The sequence below is a fragment of the Penicillium malachiteum genome (genome assembly GCF_028827825.1).
Source record: "Penicillium malachiteum strain IBT 17515 chromosome Unknown utg000002l:1.0-8849297.0:1.0-8852440.0, whole genome shotgun sequence".
Lineage (NCBI taxonomy): Eukaryota > Fungi > Ascomycota > Eurotiomycetes > Eurotiales > Aspergillaceae > Penicillium > Penicillium malachiteum.
This window is the reverse complement of record NW_026643095.1, coordinates 3,955,144-3,973,718: the sequence shown is the minus strand read 5'-3', so window position 1 is coordinate 3,973,718 and position 18,575 is coordinate 3,955,144. Positions and strand designations below refer to the sequence as shown.

At 46.6% G+C, this 18,575-nt stretch overlaps 6 protein-coding genes across 6 annotated transcripts; 4 read left to right on the top strand and 2 right to left on the bottom strand.

The window, feature by feature from the left end:
* Nucleotides 1–769: 769 nt before the first annotated feature.
* Nucleotides 770–1,630, bottom strand: N7483_004533 (uncharacterized protein; the record flags this gene model as incomplete). The annotated part of the gene is made up of 1 exon (XM_057087970.1): nucleotides 770–1,630. The coding sequence occupies one exon, from the start codon at nucleotides 1,628–1,630 to the stop codon at nucleotides 770–772; it is 861 nt and encodes a 286-aa protein (XP_056947799.1).
* Nucleotides 1,631–3,383: 1,753 nt separating this feature from the next.
* Nucleotides 3,384–4,291, top strand: N7483_004532 (uncharacterized protein; the record flags this gene model as incomplete). The annotated part of the gene is made up of 2 exons (XM_057087969.1): nucleotides 3,384–3,753; nucleotides 3,837–4,291. 2 exons carry the CDS (start codon nucleotides 3,384–3,386, stop codon nucleotides 4,289–4,291), a joined length of 825 nt encoding a protein of 274 aa, XP_056947798.1.
* A 1,233-nt stretch (nucleotides 4,292–5,524) lies between these two features.
* On the bottom strand, nucleotides 5,525–6,457 carry N7483_004531 (DNA replication protein PSF1; the record flags this gene model as incomplete). The annotated part of the gene is made up of 3 exons (XM_057087968.1): nucleotides 5,525–5,618; nucleotides 5,721–6,238; nucleotides 6,374–6,457. The coding sequence occupies 3 exons, from the start codon at nucleotides 6,455–6,457 to the stop codon at nucleotides 5,525–5,527; spliced, it is 696 nt and encodes a 231-aa protein (XP_056947797.1).
* A 1,763-nt stretch (nucleotides 6,458–8,220) lies between these two features.
* Nucleotides 8,221–9,363, top strand: N7483_004530 (uncharacterized protein; the record flags this gene model as incomplete). Its single annotated transcript, XM_057087967.1, has 2 exons — nucleotides 8,221–9,223; nucleotides 9,287–9,363. 2 exons carry the CDS (start codon nucleotides 8,221–8,223, stop codon nucleotides 9,361–9,363), a joined length of 1,080 nt encoding a protein of 359 aa, XP_056947796.1.
* A 916-nt stretch (nucleotides 9,364–10,279) lies between these two features.
* N7483_004529 (Rcd1-like cell differentiation family protein) lies at nucleotides 10,280–11,643 on the top strand (the record flags this gene model as incomplete). Its single annotated transcript, XM_057087966.1, has 4 exons — nucleotides 10,280–10,739; nucleotides 10,807–10,962; nucleotides 11,029–11,404; nucleotides 11,469–11,643. The coding sequence occupies 4 exons, from the start codon at nucleotides 10,280–10,282 to the stop codon at nucleotides 11,641–11,643; spliced, it is 1,167 nt and encodes a 388-aa protein (XP_056947795.1).
* A 1,259-nt stretch (nucleotides 11,644–12,902) lies between these two features.
* N7483_004528 (putative PHD finger domain protein) lies at nucleotides 12,903–15,768 on the top strand (the record flags this gene model as incomplete). Its single annotated transcript, XM_057087965.1, has 4 exons — nucleotides 12,903–13,076; nucleotides 13,233–13,330; nucleotides 13,400–13,619; nucleotides 13,684–15,768. The coding sequence occupies 4 exons, from the start codon at nucleotides 12,903–12,905 to the stop codon at nucleotides 15,766–15,768; spliced, it is 2,577 nt and encodes an 858-aa protein (XP_056947794.1).
* Between the last annotated feature and the right edge of the window lie 2,807 nt (nucleotides 15,769–18,575).

Below are 18,575 nucleotides of genomic sequence, written 5' to 3'. Positions count from 1 at the left end.
TATTAGGACTTGACTAATAACCTTGGTTACCTTGTTAGCACTAAGTTCTTATCTATTTGACTAACCAATTGCGGATAGATACCTAGATAATCTTGACTGGGAATGAATTCATCAGAGAAGAAGTTCATTGCAATAACTAATACTCATTACATATCATCAATCATTTGTATTAAAACCTCCCGCATATTAATGATGATGATGAAACCACATGTGTCACTTCTTCCATGTCTATGGACCACCTGGTCAAGTAATAGGGTGAGGCTTGCATAATCTGTTTGCCTCCATTCCCGATCGGCATCTTGCATGGTCTAGCCTATGCCTTTTCTTGCTTGTATCCCCGTTGACCTGCAGCTTACCCTGGTCTGTGCAGCCATCGGGCTGTTTAGTTACTTTTTTTTGGTCTTTAGTCCCCATGTCGTGCTTGTTTCTTGGTCAAATTACGTGAATCCTCATGTCGAGTTTTGGTCCTTCCAAAATATGGTTGGGTATCTTTATCAATTGGGTACGAAGAATTTTATGCCAACGGAGATAATAATAGGAAAATTAATCGGGGGTTTAAAGTGTTTTCATTTATCAGTCAACTGCCCATATGTGCAGGTGCCCAGGTGGTAAATTTCCAAGGTTGATTGCATTGAACTGATTAGTCATAGTCTCAAGGTCCGCCCCCGGGCCGGGCTCCAACTTGAAGGTTGCCGGTGGTGCAGGTTGGACCTTGGGAACTATACATGTAACACAGGAGGCAGGACATTTAGTATTCCATTCAAGTTGCTCACTCCAAGTCCTCCGCACCCTTCGAGTTTGAACTATCGGAACATTTACTAGATTTCAAATCATATTTTCTTAACTTACCAAAGACTTCAAGTATCCTTGGTGTTATCGTTGGAGCCGTATTTGCAAACTCAGCATCCACCCAGGGTTCCCAATCCCAATCTACCCACTCATGCATTACAAATTCATACGCCCGATTTCTATCCCACCGAAGCAGGGGCGAGATATATTGTCCTGGCAGGAAATCCATTTTTGCGCAAATTGGGTCGTCAGGTAAGCGTTTTAGGAGCGCATCACCGAAATCAATGAATATGGGGCTTGCTGGGTCGTCATCTGGTAGTATAACATTTCGAGGACTGAGATCTTTGAGCAGGATGTTCCTAGTAAATGCAACACTCTCAAATTCAACAACTTTCTTCATAATCTGCTGACGAGTCTCCAGGACGTATTTTGGGGAACTGGCTTTGACGAAATATGGACTGGCCTCAGCCATATCTGTCCCACGGATATATTCCGTCAAGATCAGTCGTACAGATCTCACATTGAGGGTGCCGGAAGTATCAACAGGGATATCAAAGGTGTATGAGCCATAATAACGAGGGATTTCTCGACCTTGGAACTCAGAGAGAACGGAGTATGCAGCAGTCTCGTGAGTATAGGAGCGATCCATCACTCGACATGGACATAAATACTCCGAGGCATCGTTGAAATAGAGGGGCTCATAAAGCTTTGCCAGAAGTATCCTGGATTGTAGAGGCGAGTTTGGTGAGCTAGGTGATTCATGTATCACTTTGACGGTGAATATTTGCAAATTTTTAGGATCTTCAGCAGAGATCAGATCGGTGATTTCAAGGTCAAGCATTTTCGTGCCCATCTCGCCGGGCAAGGGAGGATGCTCCACGCAATATTCCGCAGGGTTCAATCGAACCAAGTCCCTTAGCTCATCCTGTGTATACTTGAGGTGGCCAGGTATCACTGGAGTAGGAGGGGAAGATACATGAGATTGCACGGTGAATCTCCATCCGGGAATATAAGGAAATGGAGATTTGGAAGGCGATTTCGCTATTTAATTTTCTCCCATATCCCAACGGCGGTACTCTTCCTTCTTGCTCTTTCCCTCCATCTTGATCATTTGATAAGAGGAATCAAAAAGCTGAAAATCTGAGGTGTGGAATTGGCCAGTGGATGATAGTGGAAAAGGGTGATTCGTGAGTTGTGACCGATCTCCAGTGGCTGCTTTGACAGTTCAGTTGAAAGGTTGAAAGGGATTAAGGACGGGACTATCATATTCCGGGCTTTGTATCATTCTGCCCCGGACGGGCTATCACATCCCGGGCGCTTCCCTTCAGCCTCTCCAACTTATAATTTAATACGCCCTTACAGAGTACTCTGTCCAGACAATATTATTTCCCGGAGCCAACATCCTGAATCCAAATATGGTCGACATGAAATAATTAAAACTTGATAGTTTCATACTCACTGAGGGAACTTGCAACTTTGGAATCTGATTTGTTTATGCTTTACCTCCTAAGCGCCCACCTGGGCATGAACAAGCATGGCATGTTCCCCTCCCCTACTAGCACCAACCTCATGATATGACTCATCTATGCTTCCAGGGTTCTTTGTGATCCCTTGCAGGAGAGTCCCTCCAGATGTTGGTTGCCTCCACCTAAGCGCTTGGAAAGTCCTCGTTACCTAAAGGCCAAGTATTTCCCGGTACATGTATCTCCTATAATGAAAAAGGCACCTACTAGTAGAATGACAAGAAACCCAAAGTAGCTTAACAGAGATAGAAAACAGTACTTAGCCCGAGAGTCCATAGAAATTTCCCTACATCCATTATTACTACCACAAGACCCTATGTGCGGGACCGAAGGGCCTAGGCCGCCTAGCCGCCTAGGCACCTTAACTTAGCGCTCCAGGGCTTCAAATGTTGTGTTTGACCCATCTATGAAACGGCAAGAAAACCAATAAGTCACATCTTTGAAACAGATATGACTCGAGTGCTTCCAAAGTCACAGGTAAGCCTCTATGAATACTCTTTGGAACGGCATCAGTGATGCTTAACCCTGCTAAATGGTCAACGTATCCTTACTTCCGAGTCGGGATTCGCGCTTCCCACTCGTTCTTTTCAAATGATAGTCACTTGAGTCTCTGTACAGTTATGCGCTGTGCCACATTAACCTATAATGAATTTGGAGGGTTGGAAAATATTTGAGGTTTTTATCTGATTCTTTGTTTGTTTACTCCTAAGCTGCCAGTGTTCCATCCTTGTGGATCAATACGCCTCCTCTACGCTCAGATGCTCTAGCATCAATAATTTGGCGCTGATATTCGTACTAATTCTATCATTTTTATTAAACAATTCACGTTTAATTTCTATTGGGAGACAACATCAAGAGAAGGCGCGTATGAGAGTCAGATTCCTAGGTTACTTCCAAGGTTATGTCTTCAGGGAATGTCCTGGGCACGGGCTCCGTAGACTACTATAAAGCTCGTGTACTTTGCCCTTCAAGTTCTCAGTCTCATACTCGGTACCAGTGCTATCTATTCCATTCTGATTTCCTGTCTACATCCAAATTTCTCTGTTTGAACATCAACTTGAGCCCTTCAACATGCCCAGACCTCAAACCGTCACAATTGCGGAATCTTTCGATGCCAAATTGCCTGGCGAACCGGATATTGAAATCACCTTCAAAAAGGAGTATCGCGAGATGCCTCCAAGTAGTGCCAAGTCAACAGTAGACACAGATGCTCCTCCAGCGTACACGAAGCTCCAAAGCGAAGAATATTGGCAAATCGCTACCGATGCCCTTCATCGTTCTGGGGCTCGTCAGAGATCTACACTAGGCGCCGCTATGCCAGCTTTGGAGAATGGCCATTCCCTGACAGGAGAAGCAGATGTCCTGCGACTCTCTATCTTGCAACATTTCACCTGGTCAATATTGCCCTGCAACCACTGGTTCCACCGGGCTACAAAATCTTGTGCGCATCAGAGAAAATCGAAGGCATCAGCAGTCGATACGACATTGTATGGAGCATATACAAAACATCGACAGGTAATAGAGGGCCAGAGAAACTTGAACATCTTGCTGTCCTTGAAATGCAAGCAACCCATGTGATTCATGAAAAGGATTTCATGCAGGCCGCCGCAGATACACCTGCGGAGTATAAGAAAAAGGTTGACAATGGTGCGAGATTCGAAAAAACAGGCGCTACATGGTTGTCGAACAATGCTCTATGGCTTTCTAAACAAGCCGCAAAGTATGGCGAGGGGTGCCGACATGTGGCAATATTTGATTGGATGGCCATGTTCATTTTCGACTTCACCAGGAAAATTCATAATGCCTATGGGTTATTCTTCAGAAAGTCCAAATCTGTTGCCCCAGACCGCATGAACTATTGTCGTCTTCTCTTGGCGTTTGTGGTTCGGGCTCTGAATGAGTGGTGTGAGGAGAACGGAGTGCAACCAGTATATTTTGGACATCTGGAATCGCAAGCTCTGCTTCGTGGGCCTTATTAAGGTCTCAAATTCAGAACACGCGATGATAGTTGAGAAGAGAGATGGCCTTGGGAATCGAAGATGATGGGGTCATTTTGAGGAAGAGACGAACTTGAACCCTGGAAGCGCTGTCAGGAGACTAGGCAGCATGGACAGGGCAATAAAGACTTGGAAAGATTGTGTGGTGGCGAAGAAGATAGGATGTACTCGTTGTGGTTATGAAATTGGGGAGGGAGACTCGGAGTTTCCTTGACACTGGCATGGATCAACTGATTGATTTTTTTGTGTTAAATTGAGTTTTTTTTGGAATTTTGTACTGAATTAGCTGCGAATGGAGATATACACCATCATGATCGAAATCATGCTCTCAATGAGAATCTGCAAGCCACTCCAGATGTCTATACTACCAGTTGTAATAGTAGTAGTAGTAGTAGTAGTAGTAGTAGTAGTAGTAGTAGTAGTAGTAGTAGTAGTAGTAGTAGTAGTAGTAGTAGTGGTGCTGAAATAGTTGCCAACGCTTGGTTTCCCTGATAGTTCCACATACTAGTCTCAAGGTCTTCAATGTTATCGTGCTTCACCTTCACCCCGGGCCACCTGCCAGTGGACAGGAGACTCCGGCTGGTGTGAATAAGTGTCTCTCTCACCCAGATGTGGTGGTAGATTTGATTTAATTCAGCTGCCAGTGATTATATTGTATAATCTCTATATCAATTCACCTGGGCATCGATCCTGTGCATATTTGAGGGAACCAGCATTCGATTGATCACTATAGTGCTAGTGAGAGGTGTGAATCTCCACCAGGGTCCACAATAAGAGAATGAAGATTTGAAAGGCGATTTTACCATATAGCGATCTTCCATATCCGAAGACGGTACTCGAGCACCTTGTGCTCTTCCTCCATTATGAATCTTTGGGTGGGTATGGGGAAGGAGACTGCAATGTTGAGCTGGTAATGAAAGGAGGATATGATCTTGCGGTGTACATATGGACCTGAGCCCGGGACCATCATGATCTGGGCACCTCCTCTATCACCTATTATTAGTTTAGATCCAAAGCAGAAAGTCAAAAGAACCAAGAATCTAAAAAAGGAGAGGGTTCTAAAAAGAGAAAATGTTCACCGTATGACCACTACGGCGAAATGCTTAGATATCCGAACAAATTCGTTATAGGCCCATCCAATGGACAAGCTGGGGTATCTCAAAAGTACACAAAACTCCAGATCGCCCATCCAAAATACAGCTATCTCTCCAGTAATCAATTCAGCCGTTCCAGGAAGCCCTGCGCAATCAACCGTTCAACATCTCCCTGTCGAACATAGAGCTGGCTGTTTTTGGTCAAATTGATCACGCTATGCCAGGAATCAGCAAACCCACCCTCTTCAATAAAAGAAATCCATATAGACACAACGATACAAACGATCACAAGGAAGAGGGAGATATAATCCACTTACCCATACTCCGTCTGAATCTCCCCCGCATCCTTCAGCACCCGCACATCAATAAACAAATCCTTAGGAGGCTCTAACGTCCCCGTGAGATCAATATCTGTCCACTGCCCCTTATAAGCCGCAAGCATATCTCCATATAATCGGAAGTACTCTTCCTCCTCCGGGCTGAGCGAACTGTGACCCCCAACCGCCTGCGGGAGTCCTCGCTCTTCGGACCCCTCGCTCGGCTGCTGCTGCTCTAGCACATCCACACCCATCCAACATAAATCCTCGAGTTTCTCAGTACGCACGCGGTGGTATGCGAGGAGGCAGCGCTTATTCCGACGCATGCAGAGATGATCCACCAGGAGGGTACATGCTGTCGCTGGATCCGCGGAAGGGTTGAAGGAGCCTTCAAAGGGGTTTAAGAGGCGGGTTGTGTCGCGCTCCAGATCACGAACTTCACGGGTTACAGCACGGACAATCTCTGTCTGGTATGGGGGTAGGTGGGTGAGTGCTTGAGTGCGTTTGGCATGTTGGACCTGGTGGAAATTGAGTTAGATTGAGATGGTAGGGTTTAGTTTGAGAGTAGGAGAGTGATTGTGGAGAGGAGAGATGTGGTGGTAGAATGACTGGTAGAGGTTTATCTCATTGTCATTATTCTGTGCCATACGTACCAGTTTATTCCCTAGTTCGCCGTACATTTTCGCGACACGTTCTGGGTCATGGTGGGAAGACCCGACGCGCTCTTGAGGATCCATTACGCGCCAAGAGCCTTAGTCAGAGTGGGGGGGATCGGCGGTAGCTTGAAGTATGAGGAATCCTGAACAGAAAGATACAGAACTGGGTAAGGGTATATGAGACTTTTTTTTTTTTGAAAAGAAGACGATCTGAATGAGATGGATCCAAGTTGTGAGGGCTGGAAGTTTGGTGAGAGGTTGATGGTAGAGTGTGTGGTCTAAGAGCAAGAGCATCTGGATGTTGTACCAACGCATCTAGACTTCAAGTTCTCAACACCACCTGGAAATCACTCTTAGAGTCCTCTTCGACAAATTTGGTGGCTCTATTGTTTCTAATTTTAATACCCCACTGGTAAGTAGTATATTGTCAACTGGTATAATACGGATCCTTGGATTTCATCACTGTACTACTAGTATGTACTTCAAGTTCAAATGTTCTGCATGTGCCAGTGCGGTCTATGTAGTAGAGAGCTACTAAAATATATCAATTGATCGTCCAGGCTACTCTCAAGTGCTAATAACTTGAATGATTCCGAGTCCTTTAGTTCACATAGACCACAAAATTGAATTCCTCAACTTGAAGGTTCCAAGTCCATGCACATGTGGAGCGATGTTCACTTGAATTTACTGTACTATGGATGTACTCATAGACACTCGAGAACCATATCTAGAACCTTGAAGTTGGAAGATTGCATGTGCGCATCAAGTTTCAGCTTAAAGTTGAACATCATTGAACTAAATAAAGGCTCAAGTTTTAGTTCAAGTTTTCAATCTGAATTGAAGTTCTCATATTTGTAAATAATATTCATGCCCATACCAGGTGACATCATGGAAGCACTCAGCTTTGACCCTTGTACTCGAGTGCTAGTAGAAACACTGAGACTTCAGAATATTCCGTTAAGAGCCTCGTATACCTAGGAAACAGCTATTTCCTGCTAGGAACTGCATTGCTGTCCTTCCCCCGTGCATATCTCAGGAATTATCAATCATAAATTGATCACTGCATGTGGGATGCACAAATTAGAAATACAGCCACTGGAATTCTGGGTCTTGGAAGCGATTGGGCATCATAGTGCATGTACACCGTAATTTTGCATGGATCCAAATATGACAACCTGGGATCTGACTTCGAGCATTCAATAGTATTCTAATTCCAAATTAAGATATAATAGGGATTTATATAAGATTAAAAATATTATCCTAAAAGATAATCATTATAAGATTCGTGGTGTACCTGCGGCGGATCAACATGACAGCGGGATCTGATCACTGCCACGCGGGGTTGGGAATTTAAATTGGCCTGCACAATTCCAAGACAAAGGGAACAATGAATTAAATAAATATATAAAATAAAAGAAAGAAAAGACAAAGTACGACTAAAAAATAATTCAATCTGAAACCCAGCCTCCCATAAAATAATCAATATTCCAAGGTTGGGTTCGGTGAAAATAGGGAGGTTGGGTATATGACTCGGAGGCTGGGAATAGTACAACAGCACTCGTCTTTTCCTTTCTTTCTTAGACATCCCCCCCTCTTCCCCTCATTCTTCCTCTCTCTTTCTCTGTCTCCAAAAACACTAAAATCCACATTCCATTCTGTTTCGTCTGAAGACTCAGCGGTGGTCTAGGATCCATGATCCTCGAGAGTGTACAACCCCCCCACACTCTGACCAATTCCGATAAACACAAGCAGATCCAACAACAAAAAGAACATTCCTCGAATTTCTCCTGGTTGGGACAGCATTCCCAAACACTTCAGACTGACAAGGTTCTGTTGAATTCATAATGCGATCGTCAATCATTCCAGCGTTCGCCGCGCTCTTCCTGTTGCTACCCTCCGCCAAAGCCGCGGTCGCATGGCCACTATCACTGTTACAGGAGCTGGAGGGAAGGGCACTCGAAAAACGATGCGATAATCCTTGTGGTGTGGAGAGCCAGTATTGCTGTGCCGCAAGTGAAGTCTGCTACACAAACAGTGCGGACATAGCAGAATGTACCGATTCCAGTGGATGGGAGTACTACACATCGACCTACACCCTAACAGAAACCGATACATCCACCATCACTACAGTCTGGAGCTCCCATATTACTGCTACTGCCACTGCTGCTATGACCACAGCATTCTGCAGCTCTGAGCTAGGCGAATCCACGTGTGGAACCAAATGTTGTGGCGCCGCAGAGGAGTGTGTGGATGGTCAATGTGTTGCTGAGAGTTCTTCTGCTGCAGTTACAGGCACACCCGCTGCACGAGGCACAAGCAGTGGCTGGACAACTGCGACAGCATCAGTCACTACAACGGAAGGATACATTGCGCCAGTAAGCACCGATGGATCACAGCTGATCGGAGCCAAATCAAGCAATGGAGGCGGGCTTAGTGGTGGTGCAATTGCAGGAATTGTGATCGGAACAATTGCAGGAGTTGCTCTGCTGTTACTTCTGTGTGCCTGCATCTGCTTCAAAGAAGCTCTGGATGGTCTGCTTGCCGCACTGGGTATGGGCCGACGCAAGAAGAAGCAGGAAACGATTATCGAGGAACGCTACTCACACCATTCGCATGGAAGTCGACCTCGTCCTCAAGGTGGTCGCACTTGGTTCGGCACTCGACCAGCAGCGAGCGAAGTCAGTGAGAAGAATTCGAAGTGGAGTGGCTGGGGTACTCTTGCCATTATTCTGGGGGCTTTGGCGCTGTGCCTGGGCCTGAGACGACACAAAGACCGGGACCATAGCGATGACAGAACCGACAACACTTACCCAAGCTCATACTATTACTACTCAGACTACACCCGAAGTAAGTTTTACCCTGACATTTCAATGTTTCTAAAGGATTATATACTAACAGTCTCATAGGCAGTGATAGCTCTGGAAGACGAACCCGAGATACACGGCGGTCACGACGATCTCGCACACGTTCACGACGTTAATGATTGACTGAGCCTAGGACAAAAGCTCAGTCTTACCTTGAGCTGCCTAGTATTTTGCTCTATTTCTCGCTCTTCCTTGACTCCAAATCATTCGATTGACTGATTATTATGCATTCACGGCGCCGGTTTTGCCTATGATTTATGTACCATTACGACTTACCCAATGTTTTTATGACGCCTCAATGTTGATATGTTGATATGAGCTTTTTCCTCTTTTGGAGGATTGATTTTGAATTTGATTCTGATTTTGATTTGGACCATATTGAATGTACATACGAGATATGCGAACAGATGCATGGGAAAATAATGAATGAAGCCCGTTTCTGAACCAAATTGTGCATAGAATACTCATGAGAATCTCCATACTGTTAACTAGGCAGCTCTAGAACACTCAAATGCTTTCATATGGTTGAACATAAGGTAGATTACATCTGGGGTAGAAGGGTTTCAGAATGGGGCCAGTCTTGCAGGGACAATATGCTCTGTTCGCCAGGATAACCCAGGATATCTGCGGCACAATGCAAAAGTTCTGCAGTTGACACTCAAGAATTCAAATCAAACACTACAATTATTTGCTCATTTGCATCTAACACAAATATTATTCTCTAATATTATCTGGAAGTTTCCGTTAGTGTGTAGGTGTGACAAGGGCACACACAAAACCCAAGTTCCTAAGTGGAACTCATTCTGCTCCCCGCCTTCCCGACCCGAACTTCTCTTTCTCCCTCTCTTCTCAGGCAGTCCCTTTGGCCCCGGTTTCTTCCTTCATCAATGACTCTCACCTTGAGTGTCTTTTGCTGACATTTACTATTTATTGATTCTATACCCCTTTCCAGACTTTCCCTAGTCTTTTATCACGTTCCTGAGCAAGGATCCTTCGGAGCATTACGAAATCCCCGATAGAGGACGAGTCATCACCCGCCATGCTACAAGCGCAGAGCCAACACGTCTTTTCCCATCAGCATCAGTACCCACAAGCTGATCCTGCCTGGTTGCAGCATCAGCAACAGCAGCAACAGCACCATCAGGCTCAGCCGCACCAGCAACACCAGCAGCAGCATGCCTCCTTGGTCGCCCAACAGCACGCTCAGGTTCAAGCCGCTGCAGCCGCTGCGCAGCAGCAGCACTATGGTCGCTTGGCTATGAACGGCAATGGTGCAGCAAATCCTGGTCAGGGTGCTGGAGCTGTCAGCGGTATGGGTGGAGAGGGTCTGGCTAATGCAGTCTCCGTCATGGACGGCGGCATCAGTGAGGAGAATCGCAAGGTCTTCATTTGGGTGGCAGAGCTCTTGGACCCTGCCCGCAGGGAAACAGCGCTTATGGAACTGAGCAAGAAGAGAGAGCAGGTTCCTGAGTTGGCGCTTGTGATCTGGCACTCATTCGGTATGACCCCATCGCAGCAATCGTGGGGCTTTTACCCGACCGGGAACTAACTGTCGGCAACGTGCAGGTGTGATGACAGCCTTGCTTCAGGAAATCATCTCGGTTTATCCTCTTCTGAACCCTTCGCAGTTGACTGCCGCGGCTTCAAATCGAGTCTGCAATGCGCTGGCGCTCTTGCAGTGTGTCGCATCCCACAATGAAACGCGCACTCTGTTCTTGAATGGTAAGCAGTGACAATGTGACTTTTCCTGCAGATTACCATGCTGACCGATGAATCTCTGTCACATAGCCCACATCCCCCTGTTCCTTTACCCATTCCTCAACACTACCTCGAAGTCCCGCCCGTTCGAGTACCTTCGTCTCACATCTCTCGGAGTTATCGGAGCCCTGGTGAAGAATGACTCCTCAGACGTTATCAACTTCTTATTAACTACCGAGATCATCCCTCTGTGCCTCCGTATCATGGAGACTGGATCCGAACTGAGCAAGACCGTTGCCATCTTCATTGTCCAGAAGATCTTGTTGGATGACATTGGCTTGGCATATATCTGTGCGACCTATGAGCGTTTCTATGCTGTTGGTACCGTGCTCAGTAATATGGTCGGCCAGCTGGTGGATCAGCAAACAGTGCGACTACTGAAGCATGTTGTCCGCTGCTTCCTTCGGTAAGTACCAACCTCTTATGCTCTTCAAAGAAAATCCTTGCAGGCCCTAACATTTTAATTACAGCCTGAGTGATAACAGTCGGGCTCGCGAGGCTTTGCGACAATGTCTGCCAGAGCCTCTGCGAGATGCCACCTTTTCCTCAGTTCTGCGCGACGACGCAGCCACCAAGCGCTGTCTGGCTCAGCTTCTGATCAACCTCTCAGACAACGTCTCTGAAGGAGCCCCGGCGGCCATGTAATAACATACGAAAACGCATTTGTTTCATCGCGGGATGTTTTTTATTTATTGTCTTACACCACCTTATGATATGCATGGGACAGGTTTCTGGCGAGTATCGGTCACAAGGCGCAAAAGTTCTGGGTCAAGTACGAGAGAGGTGTCAACGATCACCATAATGACCATGGTGATTATGGACACTTTATCAATCTGCTTTCCCCTTCAGTCAGGTTTACTCTTTTTATTACAACATTCATGGGACAGTTTCCGGGCTTCGGTGATTTTCTTGTCGATGGGAGGGGACTAATGTATTCATATGTCCTTTTTTTGTTTATTTCATTTTTTCCTCTTTTCTGTTCTTCCCTGCCATTTCTATTGCATCTTCGTTTCTCCCCCATCTCTGCCCTTCCGCTTCTTCTTAATTTGTGGCGCTCACAGTCGGGTGGTGTGTGTTTCTGGTTGGCGCTGTCAATTTTGTGTGCATTTATTACTGATCCGCTTCCCCTATTGCTCTATGAGATAGACCTTCTTCGAGCCAGAGATACCATGATCCAGTCGTTGATTTATATTCGTCCTGTTTTCCATTCACTTTGTTTTATTTGCCTCTTATATCTCTTCTATGCTTGCTCTTTCGATTATTCCTGTGTACATGTGCTGAAAAGAATGTACTTTTTGATCTAATTGACTCGTGCTAGATTCTTCAAACCGGCGAATATATGCAGACTGTAACCAGGATGATGCCTTAATACATGGTGTCAGTAGTGAAAATTAAGATCTTATACATGAATATCCAAGGTTGCTTGGAATATGGCTATTAGCAGTGAATGACCAGTTGACAGTATTGGGATGTGACAGCCCACTTGATCTTCCTCTAACTTTCTCCCTTTCACCAACCTCGTAATATCAACCAAAAAAACCCTCACATCTTTTCTCAAATATCAATTTTATCCACTTTTTGACCAATTCTTTCGAGTGTCCCTTACACTTTTCTGTTAAGAGTCTTCAAACGACGACCCGCACGTGATCTACCCGTCCCGACGCGCCCTTTACTGAGATCATCTCGTCGCCTCTTGAACACGAAAGGTAAAAAAAAGGGAAGACCTCATTTCCTCCAACAACTCCAGCGCAGCCGCGCTGATTTCAATCATCGTTTCAAATAAAAAAAACGAGTTATCTGTGATCATCTACTCGAGCCCCGCCGCAATACCTTGACTCCCCCCCCTCTCGACGTAACCTCCCTACCACCATATCCCGGCCTTCACGGGCCTCCGTCCCGCCGCAATGGGATCGCGAAAACGTAGCCGCTCTGAAGCTGTCGCTGTCGCCAAACATGAAACCCCCGAAGCACCTGGTTTACTGCAGCAAATTCGTAACAGCTGGGAATTTGCCTCACTTATGCAATACATTGCCATGTTCGGAAAAGTGATGAAGATTGACGAGGAGTTTGAGATCGAGGTTAGTGAGTCTGTGAAGCGTGTTCTGGTTGCGACGAGCGCGTTTTTCCACGTTTGTCGCGTACAGCCGGTTTCTCCGGCGCGCTTTGCTGTGTCATTTATCGTCCTATACGCCACCGGACCATGTCACTGACTAAACTTCTTCTTTGCTGTCTAGGATCTCGAAGATGAATGTCTTAAGCCTGAGCCTTCGCATAAGTTGTTGGAGATTGGATTGTGTATGCTGAAATGGATTTCATCGCATCGAGGTCTCACGTATGTTATGCTCGATTTCTCCTTTCTTTATCATCATTGGACTGGCGCTAACTGGGTCGTGGGTTATAGATTCGAGAATTTCGATGAGTACACTCGTCGACAGTACAATGCTAAGGCGCCGCATCTTACCAACCCATTTGGATATGACGAGGAACCTCTAAAGTTCCTTCATTTCGATGTCTTTACAAAGCTTCGTGTTCTTCACCAGCTGTCCGTATGGACTTTCTGGAACGTCGATCGCATTCGCGATAAAATGCCCGAGAAGAAAGAAACGGAGCAGCTTCAATGGGTTAGTTATGCGCTTTGTTCGTACCAATGAGACAAACTGGTTCTATTTGCTAACTCTATACCAGCGCATTGAAGAGTTTGGATATGACCGAGAAGGTCGATCGTACTACGTCCTGGATGATAATCGTCTCTACCGCCGTACCGAGCCTGCTATTCCCCCACCTCCACGCCCGAAGAAGAAGCCGAAGAGCCGTTCGTCGCGTGCATCCCGAGCCTCGAGGCGCGTGTCAGGCCTCGCTGCTGAGGAACACGACGATGATGAGAACAAGACTGATGCGGCCAACGGTGACTCCGGTGAGGACCAGTACAAGTGGGAATGCATCGCTGTTACTCTTCCAGAATACCAAGCCTTTTTGGAAACTATTCATAAGAGCAAGGATGCGGACGAGCAATACTTACGCGATCGGATTGAAGAGCATGTCATTCCACTACTGGAGAAGGTCGAAGAAGCGCAACAGCGCAAGCGCATTAAGCGTGAGAAAGAACTACAGAACATGCAACTACTCGCTGGCGCTAAGCGATCCAGCCGACTTGCTCAAAAGGAGGAGCGTGAGCGTGTTGAGAAGGAAGCTGTTGAAGCTGCCCGCAAGCGTGAAGCCGACCTCGTAGAGGCTCGACGAGAACAGGCCCGACAGAAGCAGCTCGATCAAGAGCGCCAGTCACGTATGATGACCCGTGAACAGCGTACTCGGGATCGCGAGCAAAAGCGTCTCCTGCACGAAGCAGAACTTGAACGAATTGCCGAAGAGCAAGCGAAGCTGGAACGCGGCGAAGGCCGGGTCTCCGCACGACACCTTAAGGCCGAGCTGGAAAAGTCTCAAAAGACCCTGGCGGATTTGACCCAAGAGGATCAATGGGTCTTCGACTGCTCTGGCTGTGGCACTTACGGTGAAAATATCGATGATGGTAGCCACAGTGTTGCATGTGAGAAGTGCAATGTCTGGCAACATAGTAGTTGTCTTGGAATCGCCAAGGAGGATGCTGAGAAGGACGATTTCCACTTTATCTGCCGCGACTGCAAGCGCAAGCAGGAGGAAGCCAATCGGCCAAAGATCCCACCTCTCAAGTTCCGCGTCAGCTCTTCTGCTTCTCCCCAATCCACACCCCCCACGGCCAAGAAGCGCAAGGTGGAAGATGATGAGACAGGACCATCATCCCCCGTGAAGAAGACCCACGTTGCTCTGTCCAACGTGCAAAATGCTTCCCCTCGTCAACCTACGCAAAACCCCGCGCCTGCTCCTCAACCTCATCTCCCATCGCTTACCTCCCAAGGCCAATTCTACGTCCCTTCATCTCCTGAACGTCGTCCTCACCCGACAAATCACACGCCTCTTCCATCCTCCAGCCCTCCTCGACCTCCTTTCTCACCTCCAAAGAATGGCGCTATCTATCCCTCCCTCGGCCACCACGCACAACTTGGGTCTGCGCACATCTTGCAGCCCATGCAACATCCCATGCAGCCGGGACCACAGCTACCTCCCATCGGGGCTTTGAATGCCGTGCGACCTCCTTCATCCCACTCCGGGCGTTCTCCTACTCAAAACCAACCATCCATGTCACCTACACAGGGCAACCGCGACGTTGGCCCTCTGGCAGGATTCCCGCACGCAGCCCACGCGGCAAATGGATCAGGACATTGGTCATCATATGAAAGCTACACTACTCCTCGCCCTCAGTCTGGCCATGGCGCTCCGCCCGCTATGTCTAGCAACTACCCATCCTTCTCCGCCGCCGCAACCCCTAACGGCAACCACTCCTCTCCTCCGCACAGTTCGCACGGCATGAGCATGTCGGGAATCAGCCCTACAAAACAATCTCCTCGCCCGATGACCTCTGGAAATGGCATGGCCGGTGCACCAGTCCTGCCCCCGATTCGCAGACTAGAACCAAGCCCAAAACTCATGGGCCGTAGTTCACCAGACGCGCCAATTCCTCCTCCCGTCAAATGCATGACCCCTGAGCAAGAAGAGCGCCGTGCTCGTGAGAATGCTTCCATACTTCAAAATCACGGGTACTCAGCCCACGGCCAGGGTCATTTAATGTCCTCTCCATCCCTGAATCGCATTCCTCCTCTAGGTCCTGCAGCCACACAGCAGTACCCTGAGCCCGTCCCATCACCTCAACGAGGCGTTGATGTTTCACGACAGTGAGGTCGTGAGTACTCTGTACTAAAAAGCATTTACATGCTTTTTGAGTGGCCCATCACATTTTTATTCTCTTAAGGGTCTAGCTCATATCAAATACGTCGCACTGGCCATACGAGGTTAATTTAAGCATTGGAGATTTTGGCAATTCCCCTTTTCGTGGTTCTGCTTCGATCTTTCCTGTCCGGACGTTCAAATTGGCTCTTCGATCGATCCCATCCCGATCCGACAAGAGCGGTTGCGAGACGGAGTCTTTATCCATTGCCGGACTTGAACATTTAGGGTGGATCTGATAGACCCTGTCCGGATTTATTTTCCAACCTCACCTCTTGAAAATGTGAATCTCATTTTCAGTCAGTGATTGTAGCTGGTGGTTGTTGGATAGGACAGCCTCGCCAAGACAATTGGCTTCAAGTTCTTTGTTATTCAGGGAGCATACCGAGTTTTGATATCATGTTGACGTTGGCGTCAGTGCCTTATTTGTCTTTTCTGATTTTTTATCTTTGTCTCTACGTGCATTAAGATGGTTGGGATCTGGGAGTTTAAGAGGGCCATGAGATGGCGTTTGATTTATGTTCCTGGTTGGAGACTGCCCAGGTGGGATGTATTGATTGTAATGGATAGAAAACTTCAAGATTATTTGATACAATTCAATTTCATGTTCAATTTCAAATCATTCAATGTTATCAGAGTAATATACTAACCTTGGAAGTAGTAGTATCGATCAATCCCAACTTCCAGTTTGACCGTGACCTTGACTCAGGCGTATACTACTTCAAATGTTGTAGTATATTTCAAGTTCTAAGTTGTATACTCCCTACTATGTACTTCAGGGCTAGTAGCAAAAACGCATCCTACATCAATACTAGTACAGTAACAAACACATGTGCAGTCTTTCATTCTATTTGAATATACCTACATATCAACATGAATATTACTTTAATATTTTCAACTACTTCAATACTAGGGAGAGTCATTTACAAGCAGATTGATTTGCCGCTCTGCCCGCCGCTTCGTTACATCACCACTAGCACACACGCATCACCGCTAGTTGCATCATGCAACCAACCCTGAAACCAATTTGACCCATTCCGGCTTTTTGCATGGGCGCAGTGACTGTGCAACTCAAGCATTCGTCATAGCTAGCTGTCTTTCCTTTAATTTTTTTTTCCGCCCCCGAATAATTTACTCCAGTGTTCAGGCGGAATCTACTTACGCATCGCATCGGCAGTCTCGGAGCACTGAAATAAATCCTAGACTGATTCAAATTTTATACTAAGAATTATCCTTGGATCAGATAGATCTCCACGACCAGTGGATTTATCTAACTGTACTAAGCAGGTCAACTGTAACTCAGTGCTTGAAGAGGGGCTCTTCGGAGTACGGCTGGGCAGCATTGATGTTTAGCGGGAGAGCCTAACGGCCTAACGGTGATGATGGGACTTGAAATCCACTAGTTTAGTAGGTACATACTCCGTAGTAGTACTAAGTGTGATGAGGTGGAGTATCTAACTTGAGCTAGGAATATTAATCCCCTGGAGGGGACAACGGCAAGCTGTACTAAGTATGGGGGCGAAATACTACATATGCATGTAGGTTAAACCCCACCTAAGTGGATATAGAGAGATTGTCTTATCAACTTGAAGTGGCTACCTGATACTTAGTAAAAGATACATCAAAAATGTTAAGAATATGAGGGTGCATAAAGTGAATATGTCATCCTGTACAAGCAAGAGTAGAGTACACACATGTGCAACCCAAGATTAGGGGGGTTAAAAAGTACTAAGATCGATGGCACACGCTAAAATTTAACTCCAGTCTCCTTTACCCACATATTCCCACATATCATCTCGTAAGCGATGGCACTAGCTAGACGCGCGCGATCTGCAGTTGGTCCAAGCTGTTCTCGCCCCCTTAATTCCAAGGTTCCCTGTTGATACATCAGTTCTACAGGGGGTGAATCGTTCCTCGGAATTCCATATTCCTTGCCTAATTTCTAGATGGTGATTTTTGTATCCCTGAATATTTTTCTCATTTTGGGGAACAAGACTAAGGAGATGGGGAGATGGGATACTCCATACAGTGACGCGGAGAATGCAGATCTGTTCCGGATCATCACTGGAGTCTGGATCCTGTCTATGGGTTAGATCCGTGGACTAGTTTTATTGTTTCGCAAATCCTGATCGCAACATACCCCCTTAAAACGGCAGTAGAAACCTTGGAAGAGTACTCGTACTGTGAGTATGGAGTACTGAGGAGCACGGGCACGAAATATTAGCCGGCTTCACGGACCAAGTAGTAGATCATTCCCACTTCTCTAGATTACTAGTATACTAGCCGGAAACTAGGGATGCACATGGACATGTCAAAGATTCCCCACTGTCGGAATACCTGCGTCGGTTCCCCGTCGACCATACCAAAAGTGGCACGCTAAGTTTGAATTCATCTCAGCTTAGAGGAAGATGGATAATCTCGCATTCGGGACGTCGTGATCGGGAACGTGGATCCTCTCTTGCTGGTTCTATGATTGGACACAGATGAGATGGGCGGCTGCTATCACATTCCTGAAAATGAGAGAAACGATCATCAAGTCCAATGGATTTGGACTACCAACCCCTGTGGATATCTTATGCGAGAGGGTATTCCGTGTCTTCATGCTCCGTTACCCGACTTTACTCCACCGAGGGTCGGATAGTGAGAGCGCGGTTAACTATTTGCCGTTGATTATACCAATCAAAAACGTGTTAGGATTGACTTTTGGATCACTCAGCCGTCATTTGAGCTTGTTGACATGGGTAGTGGCTCGGGGTCGG